Source organism: Corvus kubaryi, unplaced genomic scaffold, assembly GCF_017639235.1.
Source record: "Corvus kubaryi isolate FWS band 111438036 unplaced genomic scaffold, C.kubaryi_AGA036_p1.0 71, whole genome shotgun sequence".
Lineage (NCBI taxonomy): Eukaryota > Metazoa > Chordata > Aves > Passeriformes > Corvidae > Corvus > Corvus kubaryi.
The window spans coordinates 17,800,600-17,822,643 of record NW_024582059.1 but is presented as its reverse complement, the minus strand read 5'-3'; the positions used below and the strand labels follow the sequence as shown (position 1 = coordinate 17,822,643).

The 22,044-nt window shown below is 37.7% G+C and overlaps 1 protein-coding gene across 2 annotated transcripts in view; it reads left to right on the top strand.

Annotated features, from left to right (window-relative positions):
* The window catches only part of TTC29 (tetratricopeptide repeat domain 29), a 117,654-nt gene that overhangs the window by 65,383 nt on the left and 30,227 nt on the right, over positions 1–22,044 (top strand). For both annotated transcript variants that reach the window (XM_042049983.1, XM_042049982.1), the window contains 2 exons: positions 3,933–4,056; positions 7,053–7,290. In XM_042049983.1, coding sequence (XP_041905917.1) covers positions 3,933–4,056; positions 7,053–7,290 — 362 coding nt within the window. The remainder of the gene's footprint in view (positions 1–3,932; positions 4,057–7,052; positions 7,291–22,044) is intronic.

Here is a 22,044-nt window from a genome sequence, read left to right as displayed (position 1 = left end):
TCTATTCAATGGTGAAGACCCCACCATAAACCCTTTCTTTGGAAAATGGCTGTTGCAGTACTTTTTATAAAAACCATCTGCTAGTTATGCCATGAGAGCATTTACCAAATTAAACACCTTACATATGTATCTGCTTTGAAGAGCTTTGGGTATGTGATAGGCATTTACTGGTCAACCCTGTAAAATATCATGATGGTTCTCAGCAACTTTCAGTTGTTTGAGAAACTTGTATGTAGAAAAGTCTGGACACCTATGAATCATAGAATGATAGAATCATAGAATCGTTTGGGTTGGAAGGGATATTTACATGTCAGCTAATCCACCCGCCTGCAGTGAGTAGGGACATCATCAACTAGGTCAGTTTACTTAAAGCCTCATCTTGGCTGGCCTTGAATGTTTCCAGGGATGGGGCATCCACCACCTCTGTGGGTACCTTGTTCCAGTGTTTTACCACTCTCATTGTAAAACATTTCTTCCGTACATCTCATCTAAATCGACCCTCCTTCAGTTTAGAACCCTTGCCCCTTGTCCTGTTGCAGCAGGTCCTGCTCAACAATTTGTCCTTTATTATAAGCTCACTTCAGATACTGTAAGGTCTCCCTGGAGACTTTTTCAGGCTGAACAACCCCAGCTCTCTCAGCCTGTCTTCATAGGAGAGGTGCTCCAGTCCTCTGAGCATCTTAGTGGCCTCCTCTGCGCCCACTCCAACAGGTCCATATCCATCCTGTGCTGAGGATGCCAGAGCTGGACACAGAACATATTGGATAAATGCACCAATAATTACTGCTGGTGACAGAATCCCTGTATTCAGTTTGTTCTATTTTCCTTTACTTGTATTTTTACATGATTTAGGCTAGATTTGTGTAAATAATTTTAAATTTGAGGGGTAACATCTTCACATGAAGAAAACTTCTTCCCAAAAAAAAAACATTACAACCATAATGTCTGTGAGAATTTGCACTGAATTCCTTGTGACAGGTTGGAGAAAGTGCCTGAGCCCTCCTGAATCGCTCAGAAGGGCTTTGGAATATTTTGTGAAATCTTTGCTGCAGATGTTTCCAGAGACCATGGGAAACTGAAAATCTTTATCATGTGCATTTAGGCATGTCATTTTCCAGGGGAAAGAATCTGACATAATAGCATCATGTTCTTGACTTATTCTGCCAGTGTCCACCATGGTAATGACTTCTTGTGGACACATGATTTATACATCCAATTCCATCACATGAGCAATCCTATAAAAGGTGCATATTTTCATAAAAGTCTAATAGGGGTAAAAATCTCATAGGGCATTTTAGCATGAAACTGGAAAATGAGTTGCTGTAGATGTGTAATCTCTTCTGCTGAAGTCATCATAACTGTTCTGTGGGATCATGAATGACTATATCTTTTGGAAATTGCATTTTATGCATTTAGGAAGGTGATGTCTAAGGAGATAGAAAGTATATGGCTGTATAAAATAACATGTAGATTTTTGAAGGAACTATAAAATATTAGCCCTTTGAGTAGGGAAGACCTGTTTATCATGTTACCAGGTCTTGTGCAGGATAAGGTGTTTCAGTAATCCTTCTAGCATACTTAAAATATCTCAAGCTGTAGTGCTTTTAAAAGTACTTCCTTTGAAAAATTGTTAAACTGTACCAACCAATCGCTATCTGGCATAAGTGAAGTTCTAACAGTGAGAAATACCTTTCTGATATGTATCAAATTGATTCCTGTTTTCCTCAAACAGGTTATATGTTGTAGCAATTTGCGTACTTTCTATATGTGGAGCATAGGTTTTGATATGAAAAATAAAAAATGGCCAAAAATACATCAAAACATTTCTATTAATTCATGAAATTAAGAAAACCTTTTTACATTTTCTCCTGTCACTGATTCCATTTGCTTTATTACTTTCAGCCTCTAGCCCACAAACTTGGTGGCACAATCAACAAACCCCTTAGTGGCTGTTTCATCTCTGCTCTATTTGATTTCTCCACTCTGAGTAAATGATTAAGTTTTCATGCATTGGTTCAACCAAAATCTATGTTCACTCAACCACATCCTTTATTGATTACTTCTACTGCAAACAGTAGGCCAAGTGTGATATACATAATTGGACAGTTGTCAGGGGATGTGGGTGTTAACAGTCCTGTTTTCCCAATTGGAAACTGGAATCACCTTGATACACAAATATTCTGCACTGTTTCATTCTCATTCCTTGGACCAAGGAGTCCTTTTCCTCAGAATATATGTTTTTAACTCTCAAAGGTCTGGTTGAATGGATTTAATGATTATACCATATTATATGCTCTTCAAGTTGCACCTGTGCACTGCATATAGAAAACTAGAAAAACTGGAATTAATATTTGTCTAACACTTTAACCTTGTCCTTTAACTTATATAAATCATATGCTGTATTTCTGTAGGGAAACATTTGATTTTCTTTTCTTAGGAAAAAAAATAGGTTAAAAAAATATGTATTTCTAATTCTAAAATTTAGAAGCCTTTTGACATTTGGCAAATATTTACAGTCCGGTATGTTTCATATTCTCATAGTAAAAAAATATTTACATTAGGAAAGTTTAGTAAATCCAAGTCTGCTAATTGACCACTAAGCTTTACAGTGGCATATTCTTGAACATTTCAAGAATGTTAGTTTGCAGTGATTTAGCATCCTTTTGCAGCAATCTTGCCCTCTCATCACATACAGATAATCACTGCAATATTGTCAATTTGCAGCTAAGCTTTGCTGTGTTTCCTGTTTCATGGCAGGCTGTTATAATTACTCCAATAGCATAAAGCAGGGAAGTGCAGAGTTCTGCCAGATTTTGAAAGCACATATCCCTAATATATTTTGTAATAAAAACTGTAATGTAAGTAAATGCCAGGCCGTCATTTGTTGCAGGAATATGACTTGAAGGTGGCTTAAGATGGTGAGAAAATAAATCACAATACTTCATCACTTACAGAAACTCCTATTTCTGTGAAATCCTTAATTAAGACTGGATTTTCTGTCTTGCTTCGTGCCTTGACATTTAGCACGCTATGCTCCTACATTAGTGACTCAAGTTCATGGCTAATATTGAGGTCAGCTGGAGTAACACTCTGGCCTTAAAGGAAAAAAGCGCATGGTACCTTATTCACAAGCAAGCTCAGATGTCTGTCTTATATCTTGCAGTCACACTGCTGAGATCTTATATTGTTAATATGACTGGCTTTATTAAAAAAAAAAAAAAGGCAAATCTGCAAATTTTATTGTCAAAGTACATTAGCCAATTTTCAAGTTAGATACAGCTGTGACCTCAGGTTGCTCTGAGTACTGGGATTTGGGGGTGGCACCTGCAATCCACAGTTTATAGGTTTGCCTGTGTGACCCTGGCCACCTTTGATCCACCCAGCCAAAGGGCAGTATTGTGTTCTAGGGAAAGGCTGTCCCCCCAAGAACTGAGATACAGCACTTTTATGGAGCTGCTGCTGCACCACCAGACTCTAGAGCATGAAATGGCAGCTCTGAATGACAGAAAGCTTTACTGAAAAAACAGCCTTCATACCTCCTTCCCCTATTTTGTCAGGATGTGAGGTCCAGCTGAATTGAAAATATTATCAGCAACTCAGTAGAAAAAAAATTTAAAAACGGAAGGTCTAAAACCCCTGTTAAATCATCCACCTGTATTTTCATTCTTGGCCTCTAAATATGGCACAATATTCTGAAAAAAATTTTGTTCTATTTTGCCGAAAGGATCCAGTTTTGCCCTCAGACATTGTGTGTGGAGTAGTCTCATTGGGCTCAGCACAGGGAGTGCTAGAGGCCATTTGGAAATAAAATCCAGTCATGGATGAGTCACCACAAAGTAAAGTTACTTCAGAACAAGGGGGCAGATCCTCAGCATTTGAAGAAGCTGAATATTTGAGTAAATGTTTAATTTTGTCCCCGTCCTTTGCTTCAGTCAGGGAAAATCAGATGAAGCTGTGACATACTTGGGAGAGTTTATGAAGGATGCTGAGAGCACTCATCTTAGCCAAAGCCTGGTGGATGCAAACGTCTTACTTGGAAAAGTTCACAATGAAAGAGTAAGTACTGTTTGTAGTAATGATCTCAAACAACTTGCTTTACTTCTTGGTAAAGTCTGGTCTTGTGTATGAGATGACGCAGGAGGATTTGATCCCAGTGTTGCATCTTGTAGGAGTTACCAAAGGAGAAGTCACTGTGACTAAATGAAATGTTCCTTAATTTTCTGGGAAAGGGGGGAGATTCACATTATATTTAACACACAGAGCTTTGTTCTAAAATAGATGAATAACAACCTCCAAATTCATATCAGGACCAACTTTCCACGTTGTGAAAAATCTGCATCCAAATTACCATTAGGGCCATATATGCCCATAAAGAGTCATTGGTTAATGCAAATGAAATTTTATTGCACTATCCGTGAACATATACTGCATTGCATGCTAATGAGCTGTTTATAATCTTAGCTCCATTTCTTCTCTACACTCTCTCAGCCAAATTTATGAAATGGGTTCTAGCAGCAAGTAGTTTGTCAAAGGTCTGTTAGTAGTGGAAGGACTTTCTTTTCTGTCACCACTCTCACTGCAGTAGCACTTGGGTTTTGAAATCAAAAGGGTTAGAGACATTGCTGCAAAAGTGAAAGATTCTTGCTGAGTCCTTTAACACCTATTTTAGAGCTGAAATGCTACATGAAATTATTTACAGTAAGTAATAAAAAGAATCTGTTCTGTATGCTGGATAATGTGGAACTTAGGAAAAACTTTCACTGTGAATAAAATAAAAATGGAAATACCCTATCTATCTTCTGCTGCCTATTTTTTTGTCATAAGTTCTGTGTGTAATGTATTGAACAGAGTACTTTCCCCTTTTCACTTACACTACCCCTAAGTGCCCTTTTATTTTTCTGGGTTCCTCTTACAGAGAACTCCCACTACCAAAATTGCTGTCCTGTTTGTCCTGGTTTTATTTCATAAGCAGTTGAAAATATTTTTATTCTCTAATCTCTAAATTAGCCTGAGAGTTTTCTGTTTACATGTGTTCTTAGCATAAATGCTGAATTTCCCATTGAAAACTAAGTTTTTGAGTCTTTGACAACTTGATGAAGTAACTGTAAAATGGATCTGAAACTTAGCAGAAAGCAGGGTGATATGACACTGTGCCAAATTATTCTTCTCCAAATCTGAAAAATAATTAATAAATTCTATTTAACTACTTCTGTATTTCATTCCTTCTGCCACCATTGCTAATAATCAATTCAATAGAACTGGTATTTTGAGAATTAATCTCTATTTGATTATTCTTTAAATTCTCTTTCTCAGTTCAGAATTTTCTGCCTTGAGCTGGGGCAGTGGTATAGAAGGGAAGAAGTGCAGTAACTTAATCTTATTAATTATATTAAATACTTAGTTTAAACATAAATAAAAAATTCTTGATGTCTGCAATTCCCTATTTTCTATACCATTTTTTTCTGCAAGGTCAGCAGTGTTTACCAAAACTGAGTGTAAATTAACATTTCCTCTTTTGCATCACTGCTTGCTGGTGTCAGCTGTCATCACCAGTATTCTCTAAGTTAAGTCTTTATTAGGGTCCTTTTATTCAACTCTGTACATCCCCCAGTGATAAAATTTGCAGTAGTACTGTCCATCAAATTAAAGATATCTTTATTTATATCCAGATCTATCCTTGGGGACCTTTAGTAAACCAGGGAGATAACTCTTCCTGTTCTTCCAAATGCAAGTCACTTTGACCAAATTCACTTTTCTCTGTCCATACTGCTGCTGTATCTTTACAGTTCTCTCATCTCACTATTCCTCACCAGCACTGTCTTTCTTTAATTCTGTACACTCAGTTTGCTTTCTAGTCATGGTTGTTTTACCCAGATGTTTCTTGTTTCCTAAAACGCCTGGGTTTGTGTTATGTAGGAGTATTAGGTCTCATTTTCCCCAGTTTGTTAAGCAGGTTGCTTACTTAATATGTACACTCTGAAGTTAGCATGACACGCTCTGTCATTTCTCATTTCACTTTTTTCAAGTTTCTGAGTCTGATTTGCTGCATTCCTCTCACTAATTGCATCACTTAACCTGCTATAGTTCTCATGAGTATGGTAGGTAGGTGTTCCTGCTTTTTATTATATTACAGCTTATCATTCTTTATTCACTGCTGTGTCCTCATAGGCCTAATTCTGCTCTTCTGCTGTATTAAACAAAGCTGAAAGACTACTGGAATTTCTATTACTCTTTTTTTCCTTTTTTAATTATAAGAACATTTTAGCAGTTATAGGAATTTTCATCCTAAAAAGTGGTTTCAAGTGAAACAGGTACCAGTTGGAGTGTCTCCTCCCAGTCTCTATGCAGAAGGGAATTTCAATCTTATTAAATCAACATGAGAGTGAAAGGATAAGACAGCTCTAAAAATGTTTTCAGTCAGGAAGTTTCTGCCATCAAGGCAGCAGAATTCCACACCAGTGGTAGGATAAAGAGATCAATGATTTGAGTTTTCTATTCAGCAACAGTTGGGTTACATTTCTCCTACTGTTTCTCTTTTTGTGATTAGGAGTACCCCTGGGTTTTGGTTATCCCTTTCTTCCCCCATAAATGAGTAAGTTTTAATTTCTGGGTTTTTCTGTGCTTTAAGTCTATCACTTCATTATCCTCTTTCTTTCCAGTTTTAGGATTTATTCTTTAGAATTTAGTACCACCATAAATTAGGACCTTTCCTCCCACAGATATATTGAATGCCATGGAAGAATAGGAGTAATTTCTAATGGTCTGGCTGCAATCTTTATTAATAGTTAGCATTGATATACTTGGATTTGTGTGTTCAAAATTCTACAGAGATAACCAAAAAACCATTCAATTCCTGAGAAAAACATGAGCAGTGTTATCTGGATTTTAGAGGTTAGAAAACAGCAAGGGAAAGTGATTTGCTTAATGTCCTGCCATGAGTCATTCTGTGGGCTGCCACATCTCTGAGGCATCAGAGGAGCAGGCTCTAATGTCAAGGTAAAATACAGGTGACAATAATAGTTTTTAATTAATTTTTTTCTCTCCTTTACCAGGGGAACTATAATGAAGCTCTCGAATATTTCAGTCAGGCCTCTGAGGCAGCGAAAGCTTTAAGCAATTTGCCCTTGGTGGCTGAAGCAGAGAGTTACTGTGGCATCGCGAGGGCTCACCAGCTGATGGTGGCGTTTAACAGCCACGTAGCCTCGGCAGCAGCAGATCCCCGCAGCCTGCAGTGCCTGCTGGCATGGAAGCAGAGCAGAAGTGACGTGTGCGCTGACCCTCTCACAGGCGGTAAGGCAGTGCTTATGAAACACACCGGTGCTGGATTGTCCTCAACACTTAAGTCATTTTTCTTACAGAGTTTTATTAAATTATTTCCTGGGTTTAATCCTTGTACAGAATGGAGGTTAGGCTTACTCCTCAGTGCGCTTGTTTTAGAGGCTGAATTAAACAAGTTAAAATACAATATAACAGGTAGAAATGGATGGTAGCAGTTGCTCTGGATGGTAACTTACATTTTTTCAGTGCTGCTTGCCAAAACATCACATTTACATGTTTTAGTCAAACTATAATTGTTTTAATCTTTAAAGAAAATAATAATAATCTTCATTTGCAGTACATTTTTCAAGTGCATCCAAAAATACAATCTCTTATACTAAAAGTGAGGAGCAATTTCTGCTTGACATAGTTCTGAATCCAGAAGAACACACTGCTTTATTTTTTGTATCCTTGTGCTTGGCGTTAGAGAGAAAGGGAAAAAATAAAGCCAAGTCTGGTTTCTTTACTGTTTCCTTATCTCAGAAAGAGCAGAGGAGGACTTTGTGTGGAGTAGACCTCTTTCTTCATGGGTTAAATCTTCTTTGCTCTTTTTCCCTTGTACAATACATTGATACAAGACAAACTGAATTATGCATTATCTCCAAGTACTGAGAGTAGTAAACTGCATTGTACTGAGGAAGGGGGAGGTATAAGTCTACTCTACCTTAAAACTTCCTCCTCTGCATTCCTGTGAAGAGTGTGAATCTGGAGTACAGTGGAAATAAACGAGAGCTGGGGCGGTCACAATATGGAGCTTCTGTTACCATGTTATTCCCTCAGTAATCCTACTCCCAAAGACAAAGAACTGCCTGGCTGCTGTTTTCTTGTGTATCTCACCCTTTCATAGAAGTGGAAAATTAAGTAAAACTTCAGTGGTGAATTTTGTATATAAAATAAGTGGCAATTGAAGATATTAGCAATTTAACAGGAGTCAGGATACAAGAGGCAACACTGGAGCTACTGAGAGTTATGGAACACGGGCATTCATTTGCAGGCTGAAGAGATAAATTAGATAGCATTCTGTTGAAAGTTCTAGTGATGGTAGCACTTTTTCAATGGCTGTATTTGTGATTTGTGTCTCAATAAGTGAACATTTAGCACACTAAGAGATTTTGTTGACTGTCCGAGTTATTTGGATGCATGTCTCCTGTCTAGACCTGTAGTGCAAATGCCGAGAATTCCAACAGAGATGGTCAAAAAAAGAATCCATAAAGAATTTTATATCTGTTTATATCTGTAGCTGATACAAATAGGAGGCAAACAAAAATCAACAATGGCAACAGCAAAAAAACCACAGGAACCTCAAAGACATGGAATGAACTTTGTATCTCCAATATGAATTTGAGCTCTTGCACCTTAAGGGGTTTTCTGTTATATATCGCTTTTTCCAGTCAGTTGTGAAACTCATTTATATCCTGAAATTATATGTGCCCCTTTAAGCTCGAGATTCCTGCTCCTCTTTAACTGTACTTCAGGGATAAACAGACTATGATTAGAAAAGCCCTTTATGTCCTGGCAAGCGTGGTACCACAAACAAGTTTTGCCTGCTGAGATTCTCTTCCTTCTGTATTTCTGCCTAGTTTACCCTCTGTTGCTTCCAGTATTGCAGTTTTCATTTCAGTTCCAGTTCACTCCAGGAACCCTGTGGCTACTGCATATTTAGCAGCTCTTCCAGTTCAATATCATTCTTCTCATTAGTGCTCCAAGCTTACTCTCATGATACCCAGATTACATCCAGGAAAACATAGTGTCACACTGTCAACACAATCTGTAACATTCCTCATGTTTCGTGTGCCAAATCTCTCGTTAGTACTGGCATTACATTTTTAATATCTTTGTCTGGCAAAACATGACGTGGCACCAGTTCAAGATTAGGATTTGCTGGCTTTGAGTTTCAGGTACAGCCTTTTTTCTACCTTCCAGTAGAATGTCTGTGCATCCTATGATGAACTCATCACTTAGGAAATTCCTGCTGTGATAATAGAGCAGTATTTCTAGCTCTTTCAAACAGCTCAGTGTTGATAATCTACTAGATTTTTCTCAGTCTTTTTGAGGATAGAACAGAGAAAGACAAGATACAATGGTAGTTCTTAATCCACAGGGAAATTTAATGGAAGGGAGAAGAAAGGTAGTAAGTTTTTATTTATAACTGTTCTGACTGAAAAATTTTTCTGTGTCAAAAAAATAAGAGTAGTTTCTGTAGTCTTAGGCAAAAGAAATACTTAAGCTAGTGGGGAAACAATTACATTTAAATTCAAGTACTGCCATATTACCTTATGTCTTTCAACCAAGACTTATTTTCTGAATCAATCATTTCAATAACCGGGCAGGAAGAACCATTAATTACTCAATTTACCTCAACATTTATTAATAAAATAGACGTTTTGACCAGAGTTGTCATGGATAAAAGGGATGGGATTGTCAGAAAACAATGTTTAAAAATGCAAAGGAGAATGTGTTTCTATCTGCTGCCTTTGACTCAGTCACCTGACTTCACTTACAAGAGAGTTATTTATATCATAGTGAGATGCCACTGCAACAACAAATATGTTTTTATTGTTCTTTTTATGTTTAGTAAAATGTATAAAAAACATTATCAGCAGAATCAGTAGGCAAAGGATTGTGACTCCACATAAAATCCTAAAAAGGAGCCCACAGCCTAACACTGTCTGATGAGAAAACATTTCACAGGTCTTTCAATAAATAATCACCTGACTTGCTGCCTTCTAGAGGAAAAAAGAATAATTAAAGGCGCTGAAGGCAGGAAATTTTTGAATCAGATTTTGCATGTTGATGACATGAAATGCTGACCAGAAATTGTTTTCTGTGAGTCTGGCAACTCTCAGTCCAGGTTTTTGTGTCTGGCAGGGCTGTGCCTCAGCAAGAGCCCTTGAATGCTTGAAATCATCTGAACAGTTTTAAGAGTAGACTTAAAAGACAATGTTTTCCTCATCCTACAAAGTCTTCAGTTGTTTTCTTGAGAAATAGTATGCGCTACATACTAGTGTGACCACAATTTAGGTTTACTTTTCTTGAATTTGGAGAACTTGACAAAATTGACGCATTTTACCATAGGTTTCCTGTGTTTATTTTGTTGGAGTTTTTTATGATACCTTTAAATACTGCATATTGTCATCAATTGTGAAGTCTTATGATCAATGAAATTATCTGGTCCCATCAACTTCAGCATGATCAGGACTATTTCTAGCATTCCACACCTGAGAAGCCTTCAATATAATTTAAAATCCATGCACTTTCCAGTTTTTCCAGCTAAACCTATAGCTTGGAAAATACAATCCAATGAGCTTTTGTTCTTACTCCCAAGTATGTAGTCCCTCAATATTCTTTCTCCAGCCTCCTCTCATGGATGTAAGGAATGGTACTTTCCACAGTGTGACTCTGTCCTTTTTGTGTTGTTCAAAAAATTACATTTTCATCCTACTGAGTCACATTTTTGAAAGCTCTTTAAGATGTTTTATAGTCCTTTTCCTGTAAAAGCTGTGGCCAGCACAAAATTGCTAATGTTTTGTAAAACAGCAATCTTACCAGGTATGTTTTAGCTTGAACTTGTGTGTAACTTTGTCATTCATTAATAAAAGGATTATCCCTAAAGGATGGGAGAGTCAGAAGTGAGATATGAGATCAAAGATTATGCTAAACAAATTCAGTTAACATTTCTCTGCTGTAACTTAGCAGAGAGGTGTAATTTATGGGCCGTTTTGGTAATGGTGTCCAACAGCAGAACAGGCTGCTTCATAATGTGATAAACTGCTTTTTTTTTACTCTCTCTTTTGTCTAAAGTACACTAATTCCAGGAAAACTCCTAGTGTCACCTCCTCCCTCTCAGTACTCTGTGCACTGTGTGCTAGTCTGGAAATAGGGAGAAATTGAAAGGATTTTAGAGACAGATTTTGGGGTTTCTCAGAAAATGCAGCTAAACATGAAGTAAGGGAATTATAGACACTGTTGTTCATTATATACAGTGGGTATATAATTATACACATTATTTTTCACTCTGGTAAATAAGAACTATGACTTTAAATTATGTAAAGGAGGTGTGTGACCAAGTACAGACTCCAAGGCTCACTTTTTAATAAGCCTGTTTTGAAAGTAGTTCAAATGCTTCAGTCCCCTACTGAAATTCACAGGATGGCTTCTGTACCTTTTTATGGGGTTTCTCAAACAGAATTCTTTGCTCTCTTCTGGAAAAAGACCAGGGTTTAAAATGCTGAAATATATCTATTTAGGAAAATTATTAGGAAAAAAAAATTGAGAGGTGATTCTGTCTTTTTTTTTTTCTTAAAATTTGGTAAACTTGTGCTGCCTCTTCTTTCTTCACGTCACCTAGCACTCATCACTTGCTAAATTTTATCTTGTCTCACCTTTAGCTTTTAAAAATATCAGTCTTTTTTTATGTTAATGCTAGATACAGTCTTAAAATATTCTTAACTAAGTCTTGATGCGGTCTTAACTAAGGGTTGAAATAGACCATGCTTGTGTATAGATGTGGATGGCATGGAACAGGTGTGTTTCTGAAAATCAGCTTATGTGGTTCATATATGTTATGTTATTTATTATTAGTTGGGATCTTTTTTTTTAAGTATGTATTAAGTCTGCTTAGAGATAGACTGATATTTTTAGTAAGTGAGAGTGATTATTTCTTGGACTACAGAAAGAATCAAGTGTGGAGAGAAGAACTGAGGGTGACAGGGAGGTTTTTCAGCACACTGTGATCAGTGGCCAGATGCACCAGATTCTCAGTGAAGAGCCTGAGAACACGTTATAAACATCTGTGTCAGTTTTGCCAGGAGTGCAGTAGCTTGTTCTGTTTTCTGTTGGTGGCTGAAGTTGTTTGAGAAGATGGGAGTGCTGATATTCAGTGTTCTCATGCTTGGTACTAATGCAACATCCAGGGGGCTTTAAATGTGGTTTATTTTTAAATACTGACTTAAATAATTGGGAATCATTAGACAGGATCAGATCTAGGTCAGGTGTGTGGATTTGCTGTACCATATTCGAGAGGAGGGTTCATGGAACACTTTCATGTTTAACCATGGATTAATGTGTTTGAAGTTTCTTCATAGTCTGCTGAGTGTTGGCAGTTCTTTTATGACTAAGTGGTGTTATAGGTTCAAAAAAATATCACCCTGACTGTGATTGTGAGTGTTCTTGTCATCAATAGTTATATAAAAACATTTTACCCACAGGAGAATTTGGATCTCATCTAGGTTTCTTGCCATCTGGTATTTTGTATGGAACCATCTAAATCTTGCCACGCATTTCCTTTAGACACGTCCTGTGCTAAATATTGTTGGCATCCAGCTGTGTTTTCTCGGACAAGCTCCCTAGATCAGCAGAAAATGGTTTCCTAAATAAGGCAAATTGTTCTTTCCTGTGGAAAAAAAAAAACTGAAAGTGATGTTCAAATTGCAGTATATTGTCAGACCCTTTAGTGTAGCTTTATGCACTGAACTAGCATAGTTTTGTGCACTGCATTGTCAGTACTTCTACATAAATGGAGTTCCTTTGCAGTTTAAAAAGTGGCTATTCTCAGGGCAGAAGTTCAGTCCTGCTTGATTTTATAGAATGGTGCAAAAGAAATTGAAGCTCTTGCCCACCATGTTAGGTCACTTCTGGAGAAATCCTTGATTTGAGGTGCCTATAAGTTTTAGGTTTGACTGCAGCATTGATGAAAAGAGTCACAAAACAAAACAGCCCGCAGGAGTTGTGCTCTGGCAGTCCCCTGTGGCATGTGGCAGGGCCAATGTAGGAACAGCCAGCTGGAAAACTTTTGGAGCGGCCCTGGGGCCTCTCCACATGTGCCCATCCTTTCCTTTTCTTTGCTGCATACACGAGCAGAGGTGTATCTAGTGGGTTTATGCTCAGAAGGGAGAATGGATCCTCATAAAGAGCCAGAGATCAGGCTTTTGTGGGTTTGTTTAATACTGAGATGGTTGTTGTCATTTAGACTTTGTAAAAGAATCTTTTATTGGTGCTGTCTGCCATGTATGCCAACCAGTATAGACCTCAGCCCAACATGAAAACAGCTCTCTGCTGCAAACCCTTCCTTACCCAAAGCTCCCCAACAATCTCTGGACACAGGAAATCAAAGCCAAGACATAGAAACTGTGTTCAGTGTGTATGTTCTGTAACAGAACCCTTAGGTCATCTCAGGAGTCACAGGCAGCGTATCAAACACCTTCTTTCTCCTGGGTTTCCCAAGCCAGCTTTCTTTTCTGCATCTTTGAGAGATATTTTTCTGAGATCCTTTTCCCTGCCTAGATACATCCTTTTATGTTCCTCTTATGTTTAAGTTACAAATTGCTGGTTTTATTAAGACTCTGTGGTATGAAGATAGTCAAGATTTAAATGATTTCCATTTAGAATGAGCCAATCTGTTTTGAAAAGTGCAGTGTTACTTCCACAATTTTATGTATTTATGAAACCGTATTTCTTTTGCCCAAAAATCCACCTCTCTTTATTCTTTTCTGTAATCACCAGAGATATTTTGTGATTTTTTGAACTGTTTCTGAAACATTTATTATTTTTTTGTTTCTCTTCATTCCCTGTCTGTTCTCTTGTGTTTTCTTGCCTGTTCTTCACTTTTACATTGCAAATTATTCTTTCTCCTTTTTTGGCCCTGCACCTTCACTCTGAGTTCCAATTTTATGCGTGTTTATGCCAATGTTTAAGGAGTGTAAGTCAGTTACCTCTATACCCCCCAGTAGCTTGCATCTCAACTTATATCTTCTTAGGTATATCTTTTGTGCTTGTAGTAGAATCAATAGCAGATTTTTGAGAGTTTTTTCTCTATTTTCCTACTGTTTTCACACTGTTCTTCATGCTCTGTGGTTTTATTACACTGTGATCAGAGAATGAAGTGGAAAGAATCACACTTCCTATTGAGTATCCTGACAAGTTGGTTAATAGAAAATTGTGAAGTATCAAAATGGCCTTTGGATAGATCTTAGTCACCTAAGTGGGAATGGATTGACTAAGTTTAAGTACACAGCTGGGTGATTAATTAACTTGAAGATCCAAATGCATGCTTAAGTAGATGACCATGCCTCCAGGCTCATCTACTTGTTTCTACTCACTCAGTTAAGCATTCAATATTATCTATAATACAGAATATTCCCATGGAAGGCCTCATACAAGTCTTGCCACAGAGCCAAGTAATTATACAGTATTTTTCATCATGTGTAATACAAGTACATCATTTTGAACATGAAGCTACTATCCTACAATATTGGCATCAGTAAGTATCCAACAGAGTAATTGATATGGAGAGGGTGATTTGAAATTGTTCTTATTCAAGTTTTTTTTCATATTTTTTCCATGTTTGCTACAGTGGTTTAATACAGTTTCTTTTCCTTAAAATTCTGGCTTATTTTTTAATTTTTGGCATGTGGAGCTGCTATGGATATTAGTCAAACAAAGTGTAGCTGGTGTCAGCTCCTGTGGGGAATTAATCTTCCACAGCAGTTTTTGAAATGGGAACTGCAAGTGCCCAACACCCCTTGTAAGTAAACCTTATGTTTATTCATCTGCTAATGACAATGCCTGTGAAAGCCGACACTCAACTCCCGTCTTTCTTGTGAAGGTGGATTTAACACTGTCTGGTATTTATAGGTCACATGAAGGGAGGCACGGAGCTGTCTGACTGTGTCTGTGCATCCCAACCGGGCATCTGTTAGCACTGTGCATTTAACTCATTGCTGATAGAAAACTGAAGCTGAAAAATGGAGGATACCTGTGCTCTAGAGTAATCTTGCTCAGCTTATGTTGTGTACCCAAAGAATTTGAGGAATGGGAACTTCATACTAGAGGTGTCAAGGAAAACCAGTTGGTACGAACCAGGAGGGGAGAGGGACGTGTGCTGCACAGTGTCCACTGCTTCTTATCCTGGGTGCAGCACTTGCAGCCCTCCGTTTACCTCACACGTCAGGGTCTTGGTGGAAAATGTCGCTTCAGGGTGCTATGGAGCCCAGTTCTTTGACTCAAGAATCTTTAAATCTGCCAAACAGCGTCTTGAAATGTGTAATTCTCCAAGAGTGAGCTCGTCCTTACTAGTACCTTTAGCTCAGTTCTGAGAATAGTATGAAATCAAATTATATTTCATTTTGTTGATATTCATACAAGTATGCACACTTATGCTGCAGTAAGAAGAGAATTGAGATGAAACATTAACGATTTCAAGCATTAAGAAATCAGCGGATATATTGAAGGATAACTGGATTTCTGTTCTTGTCATCTCTTATAGATCTTGAAAAGGCTCACTGTTTGTACAGGGAAAGCAATACTTCAGTTGCTGTATTAAAACTGTTAGTAATGACTGCAACAAGTTAGCTGTGGTTACCAGAAAAAGATAGCTTGGGCTAATGACATGGAATTTGATTTAGATACATTTCATTTTATTTTCGTTCAAAATCAAATATTTCTTTCTCTCACATACTTTGATAAGTTTTTAATGATTGTACTGCAACTCCATTAGCCATTTGGAAGGTGGGTGTGCATGTGGAGTACATGAACATATATGTGTGTGTACCAACAGAGAGAGAAACTGCATGGCAAAGAGAGGAGAATGTTGCATATATGTTAAAAGTTGTGGACCAGAAACTGCTTTTTTTTATGCCCACAAAATCTTACTGATTTGAGGAGGGTGCCACAACTGTATCTATAAGTAGATTTTGTCCCTTTGAACTGCACTATCAAAAACTTCAAGGCAAGCAGAGGTTCAAATAATTGGGGGAGTTGCTAGTTATGGTATTTGTGCTGGAGAACATAACCTAGATAAGGGGGAGGTTCAGACTGAGGCTATTCTATTAACTAGATTTTACTGTGTTATATTTTGTATTTCTAAAGAATATATTTGCTGGGAAAATATATTTCTCACTAATCATAGTTGTAGTATATTTAAGGAATGATCATGCAACTAAAATGTGGAAGATGCAGGAGGAGTCCTAATACGTCCGTAGGAAAATATGAGGTTAAAGTGGACTATATTTTAAGCAGTGTTCAGTTGACTTGCTGTGTGGGGAGAGACTGAGCAGTCCTGGCTAATGACTTGTAGGTACTGAATCCTCAGGTCTCTCAGGTGGTTTCACTCGACCAGTTTCAGCAGAATGATGAAAAGGTTGAGATAAAATAAACTGACAGTTGCTACTCATCGCAGGCAGCAAGCTGTACCCTGGCAGATGAGACCCTGGGAGCCCTCTTTTTTAAACAAAGGCTTTCACTGCAGTGAGCAATGAACTCCACACAAAAAAGGAAAAGGAGAGAGAGATTGGCAGCTGGTGACCGACAGGAGGAGGGAAGGGAGGGAAACTGAGAAACACAGCAATTGTTGGCTAATTAGAAGCCATTCCCACCTACTTAATACCAACCCATTAAGCAGAAAACACTTTTCATCTTACTCTCGCTGCTACACATGACATTATACTCCAATCAATACCCTCCCACTGGCTGCCCCACTGCCCACAAATGAATACATTGCAGTTCAAGAATGCAGTAATTGAGTTGGGGCAGTGAAACTGCAGCTCACAGTCAAGATCTTTCTCTGAAGATACGAATGTAATGTTTGTTGCTTGGATAAAGAAATCAAATCTCTGTATTGACAGCTGTCAACAACTGGCAAATGGATGAAGTCAGCAATGGATCCATTTTAACCTTGTATTGAAGTGACAATAAGAGTTTATTTTCGGAGTGGGTTTTATTTCCTCATTTGAATAAGAGATCTAGAGGATTTGCACCGGGGTGTAGAGATTTTCAAGGGCATTTTGAACTCTGTTCTTCAGTTATACCCATAAAATATATAAATACACACATCATTATGTGCATACAATACATCTCGTATTTACAGCTTCTTGATTTTTATTTATTTTTAGTTTTGTAGGCTACATTTACTCAGGCTATTTTTAAATTTCATTTAGGTCTTCCTATGATTTTTAGACATCACCTTAAAATTTACTATGTGGTCTATAATAGTACCTTGTGCAGTAGATCTAGGCCTTACATTTCAGTCATTAGAACCTTGTATTCAAGTTCTGTGTTTAGATTCTTGCAACATTTCTCTTTCAAATTAAATCCCTTGTTCCCTGAGCCATCTGGAATTGGTAATACCATGCACGCGCTGCAGCATAAAGTAATACTGTGCAAATTGCAGTGTAATTCTTTCTTCATATCAATTTTGTCACCACAGGACCAAAACAGCAGGACACTGTTACTCCCCTCCTTGACTGGACTGAAGACATCAGTGTCAGTCTTTTGGAAGTGCTAGAAGAAGGTTCCAATACAAGACATCCCTCCATCCCTTTCAATTCCAGGGAGAATTGAGTATCAATTCAGGAACTAAGATTCCTTACAGTGCAAGTTTGAAAACATTTTTTGGATGCAGATAAATTGAATGCTGTGACATCTGATATTTGCAGAAAGAGGCAACCATCACTATTGATGCTGTTCAGTGTCGTAGTGATGTTGTGGCATTTTCAGCATGGCATTTCTTCAAATGCTGTTTGCTCAAGTGCTTCTTATCTGCATAATTGTAGAACATGCTGTTAGCTTGCCAGGCTGAGCCTTGAACCCTCGAGTCAGACTTTATGTATGTGGAATAACTTAACCTACTATTTGTGGCTCTCACCATTTAACAGCCTGTCTATATCTGAGTAAGAACACTGAAAGCTGAGTGGCATCAGTAAGGCTGACGCAACAGCAAATGTTTTGCGTCTTCTGAAATTTTAAGCCAAATAACAACAAACTGCTACTCTGTTGCTTCTTTCCAGTTGTACTGTAATATTTTTAGCTTATTAGTTAAATTATCGTCAATGTTAACTCATCTAATTTGCTTCCCAGTATTGTAAAGCACCTCTCAGTTGCCTTCTTTGGGTATACTCCCTGGGCTTCTTTTGATATGTGTTAATGGCACTGTTAGAAAGAGATTTGTCTTCAATACAATCTGTAAAGGGGAAATAATTGTTTTCTGATGGAGAGATTTGGGATATTCACCACTTGTGAAGATGCAAGTGCCTCAGACATCGGAGTTGAATACGATAAGACATGGAAGCAGAGGTTTTCTTTACGTAGGGATACTTGGATAGAACAATCAAACCTACTTTTAGTTCCCATATAATCTGCTATTTAAAATAATCTGGTTCTAATATTTGTCTCTGGGACACTCTGGTAATCTCTGGGACTTTGATTCCTTTCAACACAGAAGTGTACAAGTTCAGTCTTACTTTGAATAGATGCCAGTTAGAAGGATCAGAGGCAGGCTAGGGAAAAAGTCGAGAGCAGTTGGCAGTCTTTGTGTTTCTCAGTGCCAAAGCCTGTGGGGTTAATTTGAAGACGCCCAAATCACCTTGGCAGCATCATCTCCAGTCTTTTCCAGAACTGTGGAATTTAATGAGCCAGGACAATAAGCATAGGATCATCGAAAAATAGTAATGGAAAGGACTCTAGGAAGTCATCTTCTCCAGCCCGTATATAGGAGCAACAATACAAAGTATTTATGTAATTTCCGAGAGAAGTTTGTCTTGTCTGTTCTTAGAAAAAGCTGGCAATTGATTTTCCACATCATCCACCAGCAGTCTGTTCTAAAGGGTAAAATTATGCAGAGAAAAGAAAAAAAATGGGAAGTTGTCTGTAATTGAAACTCTGTATTCTTCAAATTCATCCCTTCCCTCTTTGCAGTAAATGGAAGAGACAGGAATTATCTGGCACATACTGGTATTTAGAAGAAAATGTTCTAGTGATTTCTGAAGAGGATGGTTATAAAGATTACTTAGTCTAAGTATAAATTATATATGATGGAATGTAGCTCTTCCTTATGAGCACGACTGATGGAAGGAGGTAGAGAGCAAATGCAAGGCTGCTGTTTCCTTGTTTATTTTGCAGTTACACTGCCCAGTAGGACTAGTCCATATCACTCAGCTGAGCACGGTAGGTTGATATCCACTCCAAAAGGGCAGGCAGAACAAGGGCTTCACCCCCAAGAAAAACCAATGCAGGGGGAAGGGTTGCTACATATTCTTAAATGGTCTCCCTAAGTGCTGTGAAGCTTTGTTATTCAAAGTCTCTTACATAATTCAGGACTCTTTCCCTTACATAAGTTTCTGAAGCAGGAAAGCAGCTAGATTTCTCAATTCATTTTACCAGATTAATCCACTCATACTTCATCTCTTCCTAGGGATGCAACTGAACTTAAATAAAATACTTTTAGATCCTTATTTGTGATTGAGGATGTTCTTTCTACAAACACAAATAGGAGAATTGAACAGACTCTTTATCCATTCTACACTGGATATTTTGATACTTCAAAAACCAGACTGATTTTTCTCTAGGTTCAGAGTTCACTACTTGAATCTATATCCCCAAAGAATGAAATTACAGTACTAGTGTGTGCTTTCACAACTCTGCACTCTCATAAAGCTGTACTGAGTCCTGTTTTGCCAGTCTTCTGCAATGAGAAATCAAAATATTTATAAGTCAGATAGCTCACCTTTTGAGCCCTTGTCAAATGCATTTATTCCCTTTTCATTAATTCTTTTTTTTTTCCCATTCCATAACAACTGAATTAAGGGCTTAGGGTTTTTTCTCATCTTAGAATCTCTTTTAAAACTATCTGCTGTAGTTCCCTTGCTCCAGTTTCTCAACTCAAATTCTTTTCTAAATGTCCCTCTTTTTTCTATCGCAACTAAGATCTAACAATAGCTGCCTTCATTAGTAAAAGTTTCCTACAGAGACGCTTCTACCTAAGTTAGAAGCTGGCAAGGCTCTTGTTTGCTTAGGACTCATTCATGGAAAAGAAAATCTGAGGCTGTGTTTGTCTTCTGCAGAGGTTATAACTAAGGGAAGAGAGTACCAAAAGCATCAATCTTCAACTAGATCAAATGATCAATAAAACCCACTCAAATTGCATCCAGCAAACATTCTGCTGAAGGAGGCTCTGCTTCAGAAAAATGACTTCATCATAGCTGAACAGAAAGTGTATCCTGTGGAAATACCTATAGCCAGGCAGCAAGCTGATCTTCCATACATTCTTTCACTCCATGTGAAATAGAGGTGTGTTTGATTTTCTTCTACCAATTTCAGTTGTCTCACTGTGCTGTGAAATCTCCAGACTGATTAATGGAGCTTTTCTGGAGAAAAAGGATGTTTCTCTCCCCTACTTACACATACACTGTGCACTGTAGAGGCACACACTGGTTTGGTTTTTATATTGTGTTTGGGGACGTGTGTTCTTAATGGAAAAAAGGAAGAAAATTGTCAGACTTAAAATGAAATATGTTCTCCATTATTGATTTCCATAAACTTGAGCTTCTTGTTCAAGTTTTCATAACCATTGAGTCTCTAGTGCCTCTCTATCTGTAAACATTTTCAAGTATTTGTCTCTGAGGATGCGTGTGTGGGACTTGCTCATGTCTGACATAAACAGTCTCAGTTACGGGGAAAACTTCTTTTCCCCTGACCTGGTGATTTCTGTGTACACAGAACTTTGTGGTCTAGATATTAAGGAGGCTGTTGCATTTCATTTTACTAGACTGAGGTTTCCTATGTGCCTGAGAATCTCAGTTTCCGTGGATAAAGCAAGGGCTTAAGGGCTTTTGAAGTAATCATTACTTAGGAGACTGAAGGATTGTGCTCTTACAGCAACTCTTACCTCATTTTCCTGGAAACAGATGAAAAAATTTTCCTCCATCAGTGTTGTTTTAATTGTGATTCTGTCATGTCTGAGGGTGAAATTTGGTTGCTGCAGGAGTTAGCTGAAACTTTGTTTTTTATTTAATACTTTAAATAATAGTTTTGATTTAAAAAGGGATTATTCACAGACACACTGCCCAGTAAATTCAATTTTTTTTTTAATTAATCCTAGCTCTTCATAGATCTTTCCTTATTCCGAAGTTGTCTCCACTGGCTGATTGTGGTGGAGTGTTCTACCCTGTGCCTCCTGACTGCATGAAATACATATACACACTGCATCTCCACATGATGTAGCTCCAGTATGTGCTTCTCTGTGTTGGCACAGTGTGAGACAGAAGTGAGCAACACTCCCCTGTTGCAAAGTCACTCTTTATCCTCGTTTTCCTGTCATATGAGCAGCGCTGTAAGAAGAAATACTTGAAACTACAAAGCACATTCCTTAAATCAGTTTTAACTGAAACTACAGCCACTAATGGTAATTTTTTGTGTATTGCATGTCACTGCAAGGAAACTGAGAAGGTTTCTGAACCTCCAACAGCAATCCCTCTGTAAATGGGAGTTTCTTTTCAATTTAACCTTAAGGTATTCAGGATTTCACGGCTTTATTATGCTCACTAGGGGCATAATTGCTGTTATCATTTAACGGCATTTACACACGAATTCCTGACACAAGCTCAGTCTTGTTTACATCAATGCAAGTATATGCATGAGCAATTGCAAATGTTTGCCTAAAAATTTGATCTGTCTTGATGAACAGAAAAAATAATGAAACAGTTTAACATGTACTAACAATCAATCCATGGTATGCTTTTGAAAAATCATGGTTTTTATTATTTGTTATGAAAAGTAAGATCTTTAATAGAAAATTGTTTCTTAATGAACAGAGTTCTGTGTTGGAGAGCAAAGTGTAGGAGATTTAACATGACAGTATTGTTCCGAGGGGAATTTTGGTGCTTTTAGGTCAACTCTTGAAGTAATTTATATAGGAAAAATAGCTTAATACTGTTCTTGCCCCTAATTAAATGAAAT